This window comes from Natator depressus, chromosome 15, assembly GCF_965152275.1.
Source record: "Natator depressus isolate rNatDep1 chromosome 15, rNatDep2.hap1, whole genome shotgun sequence".
In the NCBI taxonomy this organism is placed as follows: Eukaryota; Metazoa; Chordata; order Testudines; family Cheloniidae; genus Natator; species Natator depressus.
The window spans coordinates 13,708,687-13,726,527 of NC_134248.1; the positions used below are offsets into that span (position 1 = coordinate 13,708,687).

The 17,841-nt window shown below is 50.9% G+C and overlaps 1 protein-coding gene across 1 annotated transcript; it reads left to right on the top strand.

The window, feature by feature from the left end:
* Positions 1–7,002: 7,002 nt before the first annotated feature.
* On the top strand, positions 7,003–7,626 carry VPREB3 (V-set pre-B cell surrogate light chain 3). Its single transcript, XM_074973078.1, has 2 exons — positions 7,003–7,051; positions 7,298–7,626. The coding sequence occupies exons 1-2, from the start codon at positions 7,003–7,005 to the stop codon at positions 7,624–7,626; spliced, it is 378 nt and encodes a 125-aa protein (XP_074829179.1).
* Positions 7,627–17,841: the final 10,215 nt, after the last annotated feature.

The following is a 17,841-nucleotide window of genomic DNA, read 5'->3' on the forward strand; positions in this document are numbered from 1 at the left end:
TGTTGTTGAGGCCCAGTGAGAAGGGTCTGAGGTCCCTCTCTCCCCTCCCCGTCTCTGTATTGTAACAAACTCTGCCATCTTCCTCTCTGCCACTCACCCAGGGATGATAAGCTTTGTAATGGTACCTTAAAAGAGACCTTTTGCATAAAGCATATTCCAGTTACATCATATTCAGATTTATAAGCATATTTTCATAAAGTATATGGAGTGCAATGTCACAACGTGTGGTACTAACATTAACACTACATGACACAGACCGAAAATAGGGGCCACAAGGAAATCAATCTGTGGCGCAGGGAGTTGGGAATGCTCTGGGAACAGATGTCTTTCGTACTGTCACAGTGCTGGATATGCCCAGCTTCACATACCTGCATTTCTCATCTGAAATGTCTCTCTCCAGCTTGGAGAAGAGTCTTTCTCTCCACAGCTGGCCTATGGCCTTTCAGCTCAGTTCAGCTAAATCCCCAATAAAGCCAGTTGTTATTTTCCTAAATCACCCCAGATTCTCAATAATTTCTACTCACCATGGGTCAGAAATAGCGCTGGTGTTTTACTCAGGCTCTGCCCCATCCCCAAATGCTAAACACAGCTCCACATAGCTCACAGTTCTCTGACAGCTATCTGCCCATGTTCTGATCTCAGTTACGCTATCAGTGTGGAGTAACTCAACTGCTTTTTGTTGACTTTGGTGGAGTTATTCACAGTGTCACTAAGGTCAGAATCTGGCAGTGTTTCAATCTATCTGTCTGCAGACTCAGGACAGTGCTGCAGCGGGTCCTGTTTAGAGATTTTCTTCCCACCCACAGGGGCTGTACATTTAAACTAAAAGTGAAATTCTGCAGCGATGCATGTGACCGCTCAAGAAGAGCTGGTACGGAGTAGTATGGAATCACACCTTTGCACAGCACCATGATCTCTTGTGGTAGCCCCCAAAGGCTGCCACATCATTGCTCCTTCCAAGGTGTGAACAGCTCAGAGCTCACAAAGGAGGAAACCATGCAGAGCGGAGGCAGGTTCTGCAGAGACCTCTTGCTCTGGTGATGAGGCTCGGGAGCTGTTGCTGGGGGAGATGTGCTCACACCTCCACCGGCTTTGCTTCCCCTGCAGAATGAAGTGTGAAGCCACACACGCAAAAGAGAGTCATGGTTTTTCATTCAGCCGCTCAAGCAACAGGAACCTCTTCTGCTCTTATACTGCATCAGAGCAATGCACAGGGAGATCGTACCAGGTCTGTGTGGAGCAGACATTCACACTAGGTTTGCGTGGGAGGGTGGATCTCTTTCTCACACACAAACCTGGTGGTCGCTCACTGTTTATTCCCACATCAAAGCTTATGTCTGAGTCTGAAAAGAGATGGTCACTGAAATGCAGAGGAGTCACAGTTTGCATTTCCTCAGACTATGAGTGTATAGTTCTCAGACATGATCAGGATGTTTCAAGACCACCCCCTACCCCAGTCATTACCTACTTCTATTCTGCACGGGCTGACCCAAAGCCCACTGAAGCCAATGGGAATTTCTCCACTGGTTTTAATGAGCCTTGGATCAAACCCTATATGTTCTCTACCTGCTCTAAAACTGGCTCTGAGCAAATCTTTGTATGTTGGTTTTCCCTATGTACCTTGAGAGGCCACCACTGGGCATCACAAAAAGGTCAGGTGGCTGAGGCTGGTCATGTTGGCCTGGCTGTATCGGGTTATCCCTCTTCCCTGCCAACTGCATTACAGCTCCAAGCTGTGTGTAGTGGAGACCTCCCATGAACAGGAAATGTCCAAACCCTCATACAGAGCACGCCCTGGGTCTGGAATGTGAAGCTACATCCGCAGAACACTCTCAGTAGGTCAGAAACACCTGGGGGGCAGGAGGGGGAGAGCCAGACTGGCCCAGGGGGGTTAGGCAGAGGCAGTTAGTCTGGGTTGGAGGCTCCTGGTGGGTTTGATCCTTTGTGTGTTGCAGATGTTCAGGCTGAGTCAGACTCCATCTGGGCCAAACGCTGTGTGCGGCTTGACTGGTCACTGTGGACTGCGTGCTCTGTACAGGCTGGATGCAGCTTGTGGGCTGCAGGCCTGCCCGGGGGCTGGATGCTCTGTGGGGGTTGGTGGAGGTTCCCTTCAGGTGGGATGTTTTGGGCCAGACTGTGCCTTGCTTTTGTGTGGGTGACTGGTGAGAGCATTGCCACCCCCAGCAAAGGGCGGGCCAATATTAGTCCATGGGCTCAGGGGAGCACAGGGACTGCTTCCTCCATGCACCCCCAATCCCTGTCAGCACCCGCCCGCAGAGCTGGCAGGCCTGCTGGGGGGAGCAGGCTACACTTGCTAAGGGAGGGTGCAGATTGCATAGTCCCCCTGTGCACCAGGGAAGGAGTTCTGGAAGGAGGAGGCACAGTCCCTCCCAGACTCCTCGGGTGCGGTGCGGCCAGGACCAGGGGAAGGAGTGTAATTAACACTGTCTGGCCCTCAAGCACAGTTGCCAACTTTCCTGTGGTAAATAAGTACCCCGACTTTCACAGTAAGCCAAAAATCAAGCTAATCCCATTTCAAAACAAGGCCAAAACAAGCCAATCCCTAAGATTAAAAAAAAAAAGAAGCAACAAGCTGCAAGCCAAACAAGGAAAAACTAGCCAACAAGCAACTCACAAGCCAGTTAAGCAAAAACCAAGCCCAATTTCTGCGTTTTCTCCGCGGGTTTGGCATGTCTGCCCTCAGGGTGTTAAAGGCGTCATCCAGGCGGGTTAGCCCAGTTTGTGTTTGTCTGTGTGGCTGCCTGGCCTTAAATCTGCAAAATCCCTTCCAGCCCATTCGCATGAGAGAAGCCAGAGGAGGCGGAATGATCACATACTGCACAGGGGCCGAGTGTGTCCCTACGGCGATTGCTCATTTCCTGTTACCAGGAGAGTACTGGAATTATAAACTGGACACTCACGCAGCAAGGCTTGCACACAGGCACTGCTATAGCACCCAGTCCCCACTAGAGGGCAGCACATTTCAACACCTGGCGTCATGCTGCTGTGCCCCAACCCCGCTGCATTCAGAGATGGGAGATGATGAGGATGGATTGCATTCGTGCCCAGAGGACCCAGTCGGGACCAGAGCCCCCTTGTGCAGGGCACGGTGTGAACACACATGCCGAGCGTTTCAAACTGAATTCAAACCATTTAACCCCTTGGCACTGATTGAGTGGGGCCCGCCAAGTGGGATTTTCACCCTTACTGCTCTGATGAAGCTAGGGTGACCGGATGTCCCGATTTGATAGGGACAGTCCCGATATTTGGGGCTTTTCTTATATAGGTGCCTATTACCCCCCACACTCTGTCCTGATTTTTCATACTTGCTATCTGGTCACCCTAGATGAAGCAGCAATCATTGTTATTCCCTCTCATTAGGCGCTGTCTGATCCCAGGGCGACATCACGGTCAAGCAGCCGCTTGGAATGCTGCATAATTACCCATTCTGGGGGTTTTACGCCTTCCCCTTCAGCACCTGGTCCTGGCCCCTGCTAAAGACAAGGCACCAGACTAGATGAACCATCAGTCTGGCCTGGCCTGGCAGTGTACGTACACGGGTCAGGGGATGGGCGCAGGGCATGAGACCATGCTCTATAGTTTCCAGTTATAGGTGTAATACTTTGTGGGCATAGACTAGTATTCACTTAAAGGCATAGTACATAGACAACAAGTTATCGCTCACGTTCTTTTATACATGGCTAAACCCTGAATCCTGCTGAGCTCCTGGCCTTATTAATCCCTTGCGGCACTCGGAGTGTACAATACAATACAGTGCATCCAGACCAGGTATATCAGCACTGCTTGGGGCATCGCAGCCTCCTGCGAGGGCTTATTGACACCAGTCGCTGCTGCTGGGCTTCCACTCCAGCTGATCTCTTCAGGCCCCTCTGTTTGTATGTGAGGGTTTCGGGTCCAATTCTGGTGCTGTGGTGAAAACCAATTCCCCACGTAAATTCTCCCAAGGGAGTGGCAGATTTGCCTGGCCCTCTCCTGCTGTGGGGCTGCTTTAAATGCCCCAGCAAAGCTCGTGTGGTCAGTAGCAGAGCCAAAGGACAGAAGGACTTTGCACTGCTCTTGTTCATTCGAATCCTTTGGTGGAGGACTGTCATGCTTCCCCAGCTTCCTGTGGCACTGGGACTCCTGGTGCTTTCTTTAGCACGTAAGTTCTTGGTATATTTCTTTGAGTCTTGCTAACTTAGTGATGCCAGGAGTTTTCTATAACCTTGCAGAGGAAACCCTCTCCCAGTGGGCAGAGCCAGCTCTGCCTCCCATCTGTATGGAGTTTTAGTAAAGTTATGCCACTTGGGTCTACACCAGATTAAGGGGCTGATGCAGTAAATTGGAGAACGCTTTGGTTAGGTGACTATTGCAAGCCCAGTTGACAACATTGCTTGCCAACTAGCAGCCTCCATAACACTGTCTTTGCTTCCTGCAGACTTAGAGTCCCAGTGTGTCCTGACTCAGGAGCCCTCGGTGTCTATCGCATCCGGGGAATCAGTCACTCTGAAATGTGTCATGAGTGGGATCAAGTTCAAGGATTTTTGTGTTGTCTGGAACCAGCAAAAATCTGGCAGTGCCCCCAGTTTCATTCTGCAGTATTGTGCAAAAAGTGGTTTAAAGAGAGGAGAGGGAGTTTCAGAGAGATTCTCGGGCTCCAAAAATCACAGCCTTGATGAAGGGTATTTAAACATTTCACGGATGCAGCCCGAGGATGAGGCTGATTATTATTGTTCACTTTGGGACGATACCCACAAAGTGCACAGTGCTATAGTCCCATAGAGAACCAGTGTGGGAACCCCTTAGAAGCTTCATAGTACACACCTGAAGGACGGTGCTCAGCCCCTCAGCCATGACCAGCAATGGCGTCTGTCCTCGTCTCATCCCATTTCACCATCCTGTACATTTTCCTCTCTCTTTTCTGTCTCCGAATCACTGTTGCAGGCTTGGAAATCCCTCCATTCCCTTCCCCAGTGATGCCCTTCACGGGCGTCCCAGCGCTGCGATCTCCAGAGCCGCCACTGACTCACCGACGTTCGTTTGATGTCAAGAGGGGAATTCGATTCAATCATATCAGCAAATGGGAGCTGAGCCTCCCTTCCAGCCGGGACTCACTTATGGTCTTCACTGACCCCTGGCATTATTGCTCATTGATTGTTTCCACGTGCTCCTCACACGGGCAGGTCCTGCGCACACGTCCTATATACAACTGCCCCAACGCACCCCGATCCTGACCTACAGCACCTGCTGCTGTTTCAGTCTTGGGGTCTCCTGAGGAGACTGCTGGCTGTGCCAAATGGTGTGGCATAAGAGACCTAGACCAGCATCTCCTGGCAGTAGTGAGGAGACACACCCCAAAATGCTGGATGATTCCATTTTAAATGTGGGTGCTTATCCGAACCTCCAGACCTGTGAAAATCCCTCCTCCCTCTGTTCTTCCCTCGAGAACATACTCTCCCCACGAATGTCCATCAGAACCTTCTCCCACACTCCTGGGTCTACTCATCCCCAGTTAAGCTTCTTTGGTCCGGCCAAGCCAGGCCCTCAATCAAACCTTCTTCCCCTCTACATCCAGATCCCTGGCGGGCCGGCATGCCCTCTGCTGAGGCCTTTGTTTAAAAGATTTGCAAGCCCAGTAATTTCTATCCAGGTCCTTACCCTGCAAGTACAGAGAGTGCATCACTGATACTTGAGATGTGGTCTTTAAATCATTGCATGAAGCTACAGGGCAATCCTCTGAATTACCATAGTGAGCATTCCCGTATTGATTGACCTGTCCAATAACGTCTGACGGGCCTGGAGCTAATTTGCCTAGTGATCGCCCATGTCACTCTAAAGCCCATTGGAGCGGTGGGGCTTTGGCCTTTGACTGCTGCAGAATGTCGCTGTGGTGTCTCTCTCTGGGCCTGTACCATGTAGGACACAGGATTTCCCCTCTGGGGCATGATGTGCCTGGGGATGTGTCTCATCATATGTGATGTCAGCAGCCCCTTTTCTCCTCAGGTTCCAGAGCCTGCAGACACTCTCCACGTCACTGTCTCCAGCACAGCCAGAGGGATTCAGTGGAGGCCTGGGGGGTGCCCCTAGGTATATTTACGTGCTGCCATTGTTACAGCAGCAGCCATAGCAGAGAGGCCAGGTTCCTCAACCGACCTTCTGTTCCCACAGACACTTGCCGCAGGGCTGCTCCAGCGCTGGCATCCAGGCAGAAGGTGGGGCAGGTTGCCCCTGTGTTCCACGGCCGAGCAGCAGTAGCTCTTGTCACAGTGATTTAGTCTCAGGAACAGCCCCGGGTTCCTTCTGTGGTTAGTGTCTGTGATTAGACAGTAGCCTGGGGAAAGGCTCCTGCACTTTGACACCTTGCGCAGGGGCCGGCTCTGGATGGATCTCCAGTTCTCTGGAGGAAAGCGGCTTGCTCTGCCCAGAAAGGAGCCTGGTCTTAGATTCTCCTCCCCTAGCACTTTCCATCTGAGCATTTCTCAAATACGGACGAGTTCAGCCTCCCAGCTCTTGTGGGGGAGGTGGGTTTTATTATCCCTGCTTTATAAGTGGGAAAATGGAGACCCAGAGAGAGGACATGAGTGACCAAGAGGCACACAGAAGGTCTGTGGCCAGAGCTGGAATAGAACTCGGCTCCGTGTCTCATACGCACGGCACCTGCAGGTGTGAGCGGGGCAGACAAGAGGAGGAGGCCAGATTCCGCAGCAAATGCCATAGCCCAAAATACAGCCGAGGTGTCAGCCCTGAATCCGTTCTTCCCAGCGGTGACTGAAGCTTCATCCTCATCGTGTCGGCCTTGTGGCTGAATAGCACAGAGAGCAGCAGATAGCCACCTGATCAGCTGATGGAGTCCCTGAGCCCCAGGGCTCATTTGCATAGACCCACTTGGCTTGTCTGGCGCCCCAGGGCTCTAAAGCTGCTGCAGGTGTGCAGAAAGCCAGGGGCCCTGCTGCACAGCAGCTGCCGATTCCTTTCCCTCTGGCTCCCTCCAAGGCCTTCGCAATGATGCTGCGCCTCCTGGCTCTCCTCCTCCCAGGGGTTTTGGTGCCAGGTACGTTCTCGTGGGAGGTGGAGGCGAGTTCTGCAGAGGGAGGGACTGAAGGGCGAGGCTCCTGGGCTGAGCTATCGCTGTGCTGCAGACAGGGACGGGCGGAGCAGGCAGGCGTGGTCAGGCGGGCTGCCGGAGGTTAACCCATAGCTGGTGTGGAGGCGATGCCAGAGGGGATAATGTAACAGTTCAGCCACTGGGGGTGGGATCGGCACTTTCCGTCCGTAACCGCGCCCTTGTTTCATTCAGCTTCCAGGGCACAGCCGGTGCTGACTCAGCCGGCCTCCATCTTAGCGTTGCCGGGACAAACGGTGAAACTCTCGTGTGCCCTGAATCGTGGGTACAACATCAGGGAGTTCGGGGTCTTCTGGTACCAGCAGAGACCTGGCAGCCCTCCGAGGTACCTGCTCTATTACAACTCGGAGGTGGACAAGCACAAGCCCTGCGGGATTCCGGACCGCTTCTCTGCGTCCAAAGACCCCGCCAGCAACGCCTGCGTTCTGACCATTGCCGCGGTCCAGGCTGAGGACCACGCTGACTATTACTGCTCGGTCGCGTATCCCATCTACTATCTCTAGAAATGTGGAACCAAAACCTGTGCTGGCCCCCAGGGGGATTCTGATGAGCCCCCGCTTGCAGAGCCTCGTGCTGAAGGAACCGCAGCCCCATAAGGAACGGAAAAAGAAACGGCTCACGTTCTCCACCCTTGAATTAACCTAGAGCTGAGGCCCCCTGGTCGGTTATGCTCAGAGAGCTGTGACGGATGGTGGCTTCCTGTCTGACGGATGTCACCTGGTGGAGCTCAGAATGCTACGAGACACGCAGGGCCAGATCCTGCCAGGTGCTGGGCACCTGCAGCTCCCACTGCACAGAGACTCTACCGAATGGAGCTGGTCTTTCCTGCCCGCAGGCCCCATGCATCTGCTCAGATCCCCGTCAGCTGCATGTGGGGCACCCAGTACAGCTTGACATCAAAGACAGATTTCTAAAGCACTTGTTCTGATGTTCAGGAGTATGTTATATGCCTTTCCTACATACAGCGGGCCGGGTTCTTAGTTACTCTGCTTCTGAGCTTGGGACAGGAACAAAGGGTACTGCTGGGGGTGAAGAGAGGCAGTCCCTTTAAGCTACCTGTGCACTTCCTGTATTCAGGGCCCTGTCCAGTGCCTGGTGTAAGTTAGAGCAGACTCAGGGCTTCTCTGATTTACACTCAGCATAAGTGTTTGCCAGCTGCTGATGCCTTCTTTCTCAGTTTTGAGGTTCTGAGGAAGTGTTTTTGTTTAAATGGGAAGACAAATAGATTCCTGGTCTCTCATCCCGGCTCTCTGCAAGGCCATTAGCCCATGGGGCTGAGAGAGAGAGAATTTGGTGGGAGCTTTTCCCAAGAAGGTGGCAGCACGTCACCATGAAACCGTGGCCATCAGCCAGCAGCATGCACATGGTGCGGGGGGTAGAACCACAAGGCCTTAGCTCAGACACACAGGACCCTGCGGGAAGAACGAAGAGCTTGATGAGCCATGGCCAACACAGCAGCTGAGACATTCAGACAGATTGTTAGCGTGGCTGGGCAGGGGGAGCGAGTGCCCTGCACACTCTGGTGCTGGGTAAATAATAAACAGGAATGATAACATTCCATCACAGTCGGCCTGGCCCTGGGGCCCTCAGCGGACCTGCCTGCCAATCTTTGGGCACAACCGCTCTCTCTGGTGTGTACCAGGGAATTAGCTAACTCTGAGCACCACCACAATTGCTGAGCACGGGGCATTCCATTCAATGTATTCCCAAGTCCAAACCAGAGAAAAACAGCCCACCAAGAGGCCCCTTTTATTGGATCAATGAAACCCAGAATTAGCGGCAACGGGGCTGCTCAGGAGAGGAAAGTTTTGCCAGTGTTTAAGGGAGTGCGGGTTTGGGGCCAAAATGAGCCTGTTTTGACAACCCCAGGGCTCGATTTTCAGATCTCTGCCTGTGCTTTCGGGGCCTTACTTTGCTGTAATACATTCTTCACTCTAGCATTGTACACTGGGGGGTTTGGTGTATGGGACACCCGCGGAGGGTGACTCAGCTGTCAGTGTTATCTAGCTGTGTCCTGCCCTTAGGGCATGTCCAGCAACGTCCTGATGATGTGACGCTTCTCCCTTGTGTGTAACTTGCTATGCAGAACACCCAGCGTGATGGGGGCTGGATCCTGGTTGAAGCTTTTGTGAGATTTTGCAATACAAACAATAAATGCTAATAATTAGCTGCGTGACTTGTATCCTGTGCAGTGTGGAGTTTACTGGGACACTTGGAACATACTCTCTTTAACCTCTTCCAATTGTTATTTTTTCAAAACTGCAGCTGGATGCGTCGCTGCCATCTGTCCAGACACAACACAGAGTTAGTGCTCTTTTACTGATGATGCTGGTCTTAATATAAGACTGCCTGGTTATTGTGACGCTCCCCAGGGGCACCTGGGGTTGTGAGGCACCTCACTACTACCTGCCCTTAGTTTGAAGTGATCTTGTCTGTGCCGGCTGTAGCTCGGCTGCCTGAAGCCAACAGCCTCTCGCAACACAGCAAGTTGGCACTGAGGGGTTCTTAGGGTCACAGTTGTATATATTAGGGACAGAGGAACTGCCAGACCAGATCAGACCAATGGTCCCCCTATGTTCAGTAGCTTGCCTCTGATGCTGGCCTAGCCTGGGTGCTTCAGAGTAAAGTGCAAGAAACCTCATAGTGGATGTTTCTCAAATATCTTGCCCAGAGGGGAAGTTTCTTCCTAGCCAAGCCTTAGGCCCCAAAGCATGAGGGTTTATACCCCTTCTACATTTGTTGCTGTCTAATGTAACTGTGGACATTCTCACTACCCATTTGAATGTCCCATCCTTTTTTTAATCCTACTAAGCTCTTGACCTCAGGAGTATCTTGTGGCAATGAGTTCCATGGGTGAATGATGCATTGTGGAAAATAAAAATAAATGTTTCCCTTTATTGGTTCTAAGTTTGTTCCCTTTCAGTTTCATTAAATGTCCCCTTGCCCTTGTATTATGAGAGAGGGTAAACAAAGTGCCTCATTCACCTGGGTGAAAAAGAATTGGGATTTGTGATGGATAATCAACTGAACATAAGATCCCAGTGTATTGCTGTGGCCAAAAAAGCTAATGCAATCCTGGGATGCAAAAACAGGGAAATCTTGCATTGGAGTAGAGCAGTTATTTCACCTCTGTATTTGGCCCTGCTGGAATACTGTGTCCAGCTCTGGTGCCCACAATTCAAGAAGGCTGTTGATAAATTGGAGAGGGTTCAGCAATGAGAATGATTAACGGATCAGAAAACATGCCTCATAGCGATAGACTCAAGCAGCTCAATCGATTTAGCTTACCAAAAAGAGAAAGTTAAGGGGTGACTTGATTACAGTCTATAAGAATGTACATGGGGAACAAATATTTAATAATGGGCTCTTCAATATAGCAAAAGTACAACAAGATCCATTGGCTGGAAGCTGAAGCTAGACAAATTCAGATTGGAAAACAGGTGTATATTTTTAAGGTGAGAGTAATTAACCACTGGAACAATTTACCCAGTATCGTGGTGGAGTCTCCGTCAGGGATGTTTTACTAAAAGCTCTGTTCTAGGAATTAGCGTGGGGAAGTTCTATGGCCTGAGTTCTACAGGAGACCAGACTAGTGGTCACAATGGTCCCTTCTGGCCCTGGAATCTATGACCCTTCTCTACAAGGTGCCTTCTGTTGTCTACCCCTGTCATTGTCATTCACTCTCACTTAGATTCAGAAGGGCCAGAAGGGACCATCAGATCATCTAGGCTGACTTCTTGTACATCACAGGCCACTAATCCCCACCCAGCACCCGCACACGGAGCCCAACAACCAAAATAGACCAAAGTATTCCAGCCGTCGGGAGACTAGACTAGTCTGTGCTGCAGGCAGAGAACAGGAGGGATGGAGGTGCACCAGTAGCAGGGAAATAGTTAAGTGAGATGTACCCAGATACTTATCCTGCTGAGTGCCCCACACCCACACGCTCAGAGGGAGGCTTGATCCATTCCCAGGGACACATCCAGAACAAAAGGCCGTCCGGATCGTTGCATAATTGTTCATGAAGGGGGTGGAACTCCTTACTCTGGCCACTTCTGGAGCCAGGACACCGGAGTGGCTGGAACGTTGGTCTGACCCGGGGCGGCAGATCTGAGAACTGAGGGAGTCTGAATCATGAAAAGAACGTGATGTCTGACCTCCACCCCTGAGTCTCATTTGCATAGTGGGCTGCCCCAGTTTGACCCTGGAGGGCTCATTTGCATACGTGTCTGCCCTACCCCTGCCCATAAGGGCTCTAAAAGCTGCCCCAGGGTTTCACAAAGGCAGGGAACAGGCTGCAAACCAGCAGAAACCCAGCTCCTGTGACCTCTCCCCATCTGCCTGCACCATGGCTCAGCCCACTCTGCCTCTCTATCTCCTGGGGCTTTTCCTGACAGGTAACGGCTACAGCAGATTGACGCCCGACCGCGCCTTGAAACTGAGGTCAGCTGAAAAGGTGGCAGTAATAGCGGTGCTCACCCCCCTGCTCTTTGCTTTCTGCAGGTTGCTACGCTCAGGTGACTCAGCCACCCTCCGAGTTCGTGTCTCCCGGGGGGACTGTCCAGCTCCCCTGCACGCTAGAGGGCAGTTACACCGTCAGTGCCAACCGTGTTGTTTGGATACAGCAGAAACCGGGCAGCGTCCCGAGATACCTGCTGTATTTTTTCACTGAATCTAACAAAGGCATGGCTTCGGGGGTCCCCAGCCGGTTCGCTGGCTCTCGCTCTGGCTCCAATAAGATTGGCTATTTAACCATCACTGGGGCACAGGCAGAGGACGACGCCATCTATTACTGTGTTACGTGGACTGGGAGTGCTTGCACAGTGCTACCGTCCTATGAGGAAGTGAGACAAAAACCTTCTCACTCCACTGCAGCCCTGCGGCAAGGCTACACCTGCTCTGAGCACCAGCCTGCTTCTTACACAGGGGGCGTTGGCTCCTGCTCCCCTCACCGCTCCTCATGCGGAAGACACACCCTTAGCACTGAAATACCCTGTGAGTTCAGGCCCGGTCACTGCTCACGGGTCTCTCGGTTTCCAATAGTCGTCTTGTCGCTGAAAAGCTGAGGCAGCCGTCCTCGGCGGCAGGGTCCCCGGGAAACACCGTCCATTCTCCTGCACCACAAAGAGCGAAGTCCGCGCCCCATGGAAAAGATGGGACCCGGACAGGCTTGTCCACCAGGCCTTCCGGGCCTCTGTGAAATGTGCGAGGGAGCCCCACAGAGCACGGACACATCACTGCCCAGTAGATGGCAGCAGAGCGCAGCTACTGCAGGTCTATGGCCCTGACAGGGCGGGGGTGGATTGCAAGGGAGGCTCAGTGAAGCCCCTGATAACGTGTGGCCTAAAATGGCCCCTGGTGCAGGGCACCTAGGCAACAAGGAGAGTCAGCCTCTGCCATCTCCTTCCTGCTCCCTTCGTCCCACCACCCCTCCCGGCTCTGCCTCAACCTTCCTCCGGCTGAGGGCCCTGCTTCCGGCACCATTGCATGGGGGGCACATTTAGCTCTCAAAGACACCCAGAATCCTTTACACTTACTGCAGCATGGCCAAGGCAGTTCTAAGGACTGAGAGGGGCAGCCGGAAACAGTATTTACCTGCTGCTCTTGCCTGAGCAGAAACAGCCTCTCCCCTTTGGTGGGAGACAGGTGGAGAAGAGCAGAAAACATGACTGCTAAGGCTGGGATACGCTGAAGAATACTGAGAATCCTGTAGCACTAATATAGCACTTATCATCCATAAATCTGTGACATGTCCAGGATACAATCCAGACTACTGAGTAGCTGTGGCACCCCTGCCCTCAACCTGGGGTGCCCTGTACAATGCCTTGCTGCTGTAGCCTCCAACGTAGATTGCTCACAAACAGCCTCCAGCATGTAGGTCACTCCCAGTTGTGTCTCTGTGTGTGCGCCAGCCAGCCAGCCACACCTAGGCTCTTACCAGCCTGAATTATACTGCAGGGTAACCCCAACACACTCCCTGTCCCTGATTTCCCCCCAGGAATGTATGTCCTGCACTGCCCAGCCCTCTCCTGGACAATACAAGCTTCTGTAAAGTCCGTCATTTTATTTGATGATATGCATACAACTTATTACCTTAAATGGAGGTTCCCAAACACTTCAGTTCAAACACACTAGAGTAGATACAAGTTTATTAACTACAAAGAGAGAGATCTGAAGGGAGTATAAGTAATGAGGCACAAAAATGAGAAATAGTTACAAGAAAATAAAAGATGAAACACAGTTAGTGCCTAACTCAATAACTATATTAAATGTAAAACAAAGTTTTCTCATCTCCGGCTCTCAACAGACTCTTAGTGGCCACACATCTCAGGCCAGGACCCCATCCCCAGTTGAATGGCTGCTCCCTTTGCTCCTTCTGAGGTAATGAATCAATGGGCAGAGAGAGAGAGAGGAGGAAGGGGTGTTTTGGGTGTCTCCCCTTTCTTTGTATAGTCCTCTCCCCTCTTTGAGAAGCATCTCCAGCTGGGAGCCTGGCAACAGGCAGACTGTGTGGATGGGAACTCTATGCTGTTTCTTTGCTAAGATGTAGATTTTTTCACTCTTTTTCACTCTTGTCCCTTTTCCTGACAATGAATAGCCACTTAGCAGGTAATGGCCCATTGGTCTTGTTTACACCTGGCTGAGGTGTGCGCTTGCCCTTTATCTCTGAGGAAGTGGTTTGACCACTCCCCAGACTTGGAACATGTGTTAATAACACCATACAGTGGAATCTTATAACTTTACATACAATGTTTCCAGACATATTTTACCAGGACAATAATGACCAGCAGATTATGAGGTTTTAAGAGATACCTCCCAAGACATTACTCCCATGTCTGCGTGTGTGTGTCTGTGTCTGTGCGTATGACAATAGGCTTTGCAGGTCCAAATATTAACCCTTACCTTCACGCAGGTGTTAAGCTATTTAAAGAGTGTGTGCAAGTGTTAGAATTAGTAGCAGGGGGTCTAGAAGTGCCCAAGTGTTTTTGCCGACACACCAGTGAGGGGTTTATAGAGAATTTCTCTCTCTACAATGCAGCTCTCATTGGATAAGAAACCATCTCTTCATGTTTATCCCCTTTGTTGCCCTGTCCCTGCTCCCTCTCCAGCCACACTGGTGTGTGTGTTTGGGTGGCTGCTTGTAAAAGGCGCCTCTCTGATTCCTTTTGGATTTTCCCATGGTGCAATGGTGCCACGTGACAATTCTTACCCGCAAGTACACGCAAGCTCTGGCCACTGAGAGACTCAGTCCGAGTCGTTCCCGTTCTCTTTACTCCTCCTCTCCTTTCGTTCCCGGTTTTCAATATGCTGTGATTCTAGACAAGGGAGCTGTGCTGCTGTGATACAGATGGCGCAGCAGCTCTGCAGCATTTCCGTTGCCATCTGTGCTGCCGTTAGTCCCTTCTCTGCATTTGAATTTTCCAGTTGGATGTTTCTAACCTTTGCCTACCTGGGCAGGTCCGACAGGGAGATGGGGGATCAGGGGAAGGACGGGGGATCAGGTCTTCCCGCAGGGCCATATGGCTGATTTGCATTGCAAAATGTAATGGTAATAAGCAGAGATCAGTGTATCCAATAGACTCACAGAGCCCTACCACTTGGGGTTCATTTGCATACGAGCCAGTCTCAGCCCTGCCCCTCAGGGTTCTAAAGGTGCCTGGAGGGTTGCCCAGAGCCAGGGCTCAAGCTGCAAACAGGCATAAGCAGAGTTGCCAAATCGGGCTCCTTCCTATCCACCTCCATCTCCTCCCTGCACCATGACCCGGTCCACCCTGACTCTCTGTGTCCTGGGGCTTCTCCTGGCAGGTGAGTGGTCAGGGGTTTGTAATACCCAACGCGCCCCTACCTGGCTGATAACACTCCCTGATAAGGACTCAGGGCCTTTCAATGGGCCTTGAAGTCACGTAGGTGCTTTTGAAAATGTCCTTTTGTGTTCAAGCCGAGGGTCCCCAAGCCCTTTACAAACAGGGGACTATTATCCCCAGTGGGCAACGGAGGAGCAGAAGTGATTTCTCCAAGATCCAAAGGAGCCTTTGGAAGGGCAAGGAGCAGGACCTAGAAGTCCTGACTGCCCGACCCCTGTTCTAGTCACTGAGCTTCGCTAACTTCTGGTTTGGTCACAGCTCACTCGGGTCTTTGTTTCTGACAGTTGCCAGCGCACAGCCAACCCTGCCTCAGCCTGCCTCAGAGTCAGTGCCCCCAGGAGGCACCATCAAACTCTCCTGCACCATGAGTAGTGGAATGAACATTAGTGGCTAATACATTCGGTGGTTTCAGCAAACAGCTGGGAACCCTCCGAGATATCTGCTATATTACAAAGATGAATCTAGCAAGCACCAGGGCTCTGGGGTCCCTGCTCAGTTCTCTGCTTCCAAAGACACCTCCAGCAACATTTGCTATTTAACCATCACTGGGATCCAAGCAGAGGATGATGCTGATTATTGCTGTGGTACATGGCACAACAATGCTTTACACAGTGATACGTTGAGACAGGGAACTGAGACAAAAACCTTCTGCACCCTAGGGCCCCTGGAGCCCAAACCACAGAAACCCCAAGAGAGGCCATCACCGAGAACAGAAATACACACTAAAGAAGCAGATTGTGAACCCTTTTGGAAGTTCCTTGTAGAATTGGTATCCTCTGCCTGCATTCCACCAGGTGCAAGCTAACACGATGTGCTGTTGTAAATTAGCATGATCTGTGTTTAACGGGAAATCCTGTGGAGCGAAGCCCTGGCAGACAGTGATGTCTTACATAGATTCCTTCATAGTGCCAGTGTTTGTGCACTGTGACTAAAGTCATTACAAGCAAAGAAGCTGTGAGCAGAATCACTGATGCTGAGAAACAGATGAGCATTTAGAGAGACTAGCAGGGGACGCAGACAAGGCTCCTTACATATCCGAGGCCCGATGCACCAGTCAGTTGTCTGTGCACAGCTCTCATGAAAGTCACTGGGACTGCAGCACTGCAAGCATGCAACTGACACGGGAACTTTAGTGAGCCATTGTATGGAGAAGAGAGACAGATAATGACCACCAGAGGGCAGCATAGGAGAAGGCCCAATAACGTTACCGACAATCTTGTCCAATGTGAGGCACAAGGGAAGAAGTCTTTAGAGTTATAAAATCATGATTTGTTTTGTAGTGTGATTTGTTCTTAATGAACTTTTTTCAATAGTGCCAAGTAAATCCCTGACCAGAAATTTGAGGCGATTTATTCAGAGCAATGGGATAAGGGTGTTTTTATGTAACAAAATAAATACTTACTGTAATGTGCAAGTTGTACTAATTAATTTCCATGGGAACAGCTGTTCAATAGGCAGCACTAGTAATGTTTTAGTAAGTTTCTTAGCATGGGACCCAGTTTAGAGGCTGCCTTGGTGCTGTTCCAGCCCATTTGGATCTTCTCTCTTGAAACATGTACAGAACAGTGAGCCTACAGCCAGATGCGTCAGTGCAAGGAGCTGTCTGCTTCCTCTCTGAGTGGAGAGGGAAAAGGATGGCTATAGAGAGCCTCCTTTCCATACATGACATAGCCACAATTCCCCCAGTCACATTTGGAAATCTCAGTGGACAAGTCACTGAACTGATGGAAACAGAACTGGAAATAGAACCATTAAAATGCGTCTGACACATGTAGTTCACACACTAATATGCACTTAATAAATTAGGCCTCATTTTGGCAAAGCATTTAAGCACCTGTTTAATTTTAAGCACGGGGTTAAAGTTGTGTGTGTAAGTGCTGTAGTGGAAGGGGGCCCTACCCATCAGTTTGTATGCTGCACACGTACATAGTGCTTAGGGCTGTAAGGCACCTACACGGCTGATCGGGGATTAAAGAGTTGTTCTTAACCTTGTCTCTTGGCATTTTCTTTCAGTAAACTTCTGGCCACAAACCAATGTGTCACCTGATTAACTCATCACACCAGGGCCCTGCATGGTGGTTTTGTTACTGCGGGGGGCGCTGCTGTGTCCCGTACTGAGGTAGACCTTTGCATTAAGCTCTGTGACTGTAGCCAGACAGACAGCCCCCCCCCCCCCCCCCAAGACCAGCATTGCTGGGAACACACGGAACAGGGCACTTAACATGAATTCCAGCACAGCCTTTGAAGCTGTGAGAAGCACAGGTGTGCTGCTACAATGTGCCTCTGGGAACATATACAACGATTAGGCTCACAGCAGGCAGAGGCACTGTGACAGACATGGCTCTTAGCCCCTACTAAATAGCATGATGCACACACACCAACATCCTAGGTGGGAAAATATTTACCCTAATAAAAGGAATGTCCAGTAGTCAACACTTATTGTTTCTCTCCCTTGCAAGTGTAAACTACTCTTGCGAGAGCTGGCGTCGCCCAGACAGACCAGCCCCAATTTGGCATAAGAAAGGAGAAAGAGAATAAAGGAGTACAGAGGTATAAGTAGGGGACCTACAGCACCATGATTTTTGAGTGCTTTTCACCATCTATCTGCTGGTCAGATAAGTGACAGCCTCCCAAGGCTTCTGCAGCTAAGAGGGTCCCTAAGCCTTGTCCCTTATTCGTCTTTCCGCGGAATTGAGTGACCGATCCTGGCTTGGCACCGCTGGAATCGAGAGATGCAAGGAGGGTAAGAAGCACCCACACCTGATCTCCTATCTTTAGTGTACACATATTTTGAAATAGAGCTCTATACTTTGTTTTCTTTCTTTGGGATTGTAGCTTCAGTTTTGTAACTTG

What these genes read in the sequence shown, in the direction of transcription:
- VPREB3 (XM_074973078.1), top strand. Translation starts at nt 7,003, where the DNA reads ATGATGCTGCGCCTCCTGGCTCTCCTCCTCCCAGGGGTTTTGGTGCCA. An exon ending in CCCAGGGGTTTTGGTGCCAG is followed by an intron (nt 7,052 to 7,297) that starts GTACGTTCTCGT and finishes TGTTTCATTCAG; the next exon opens with CTTCCAGGGCACAGCCGGTG.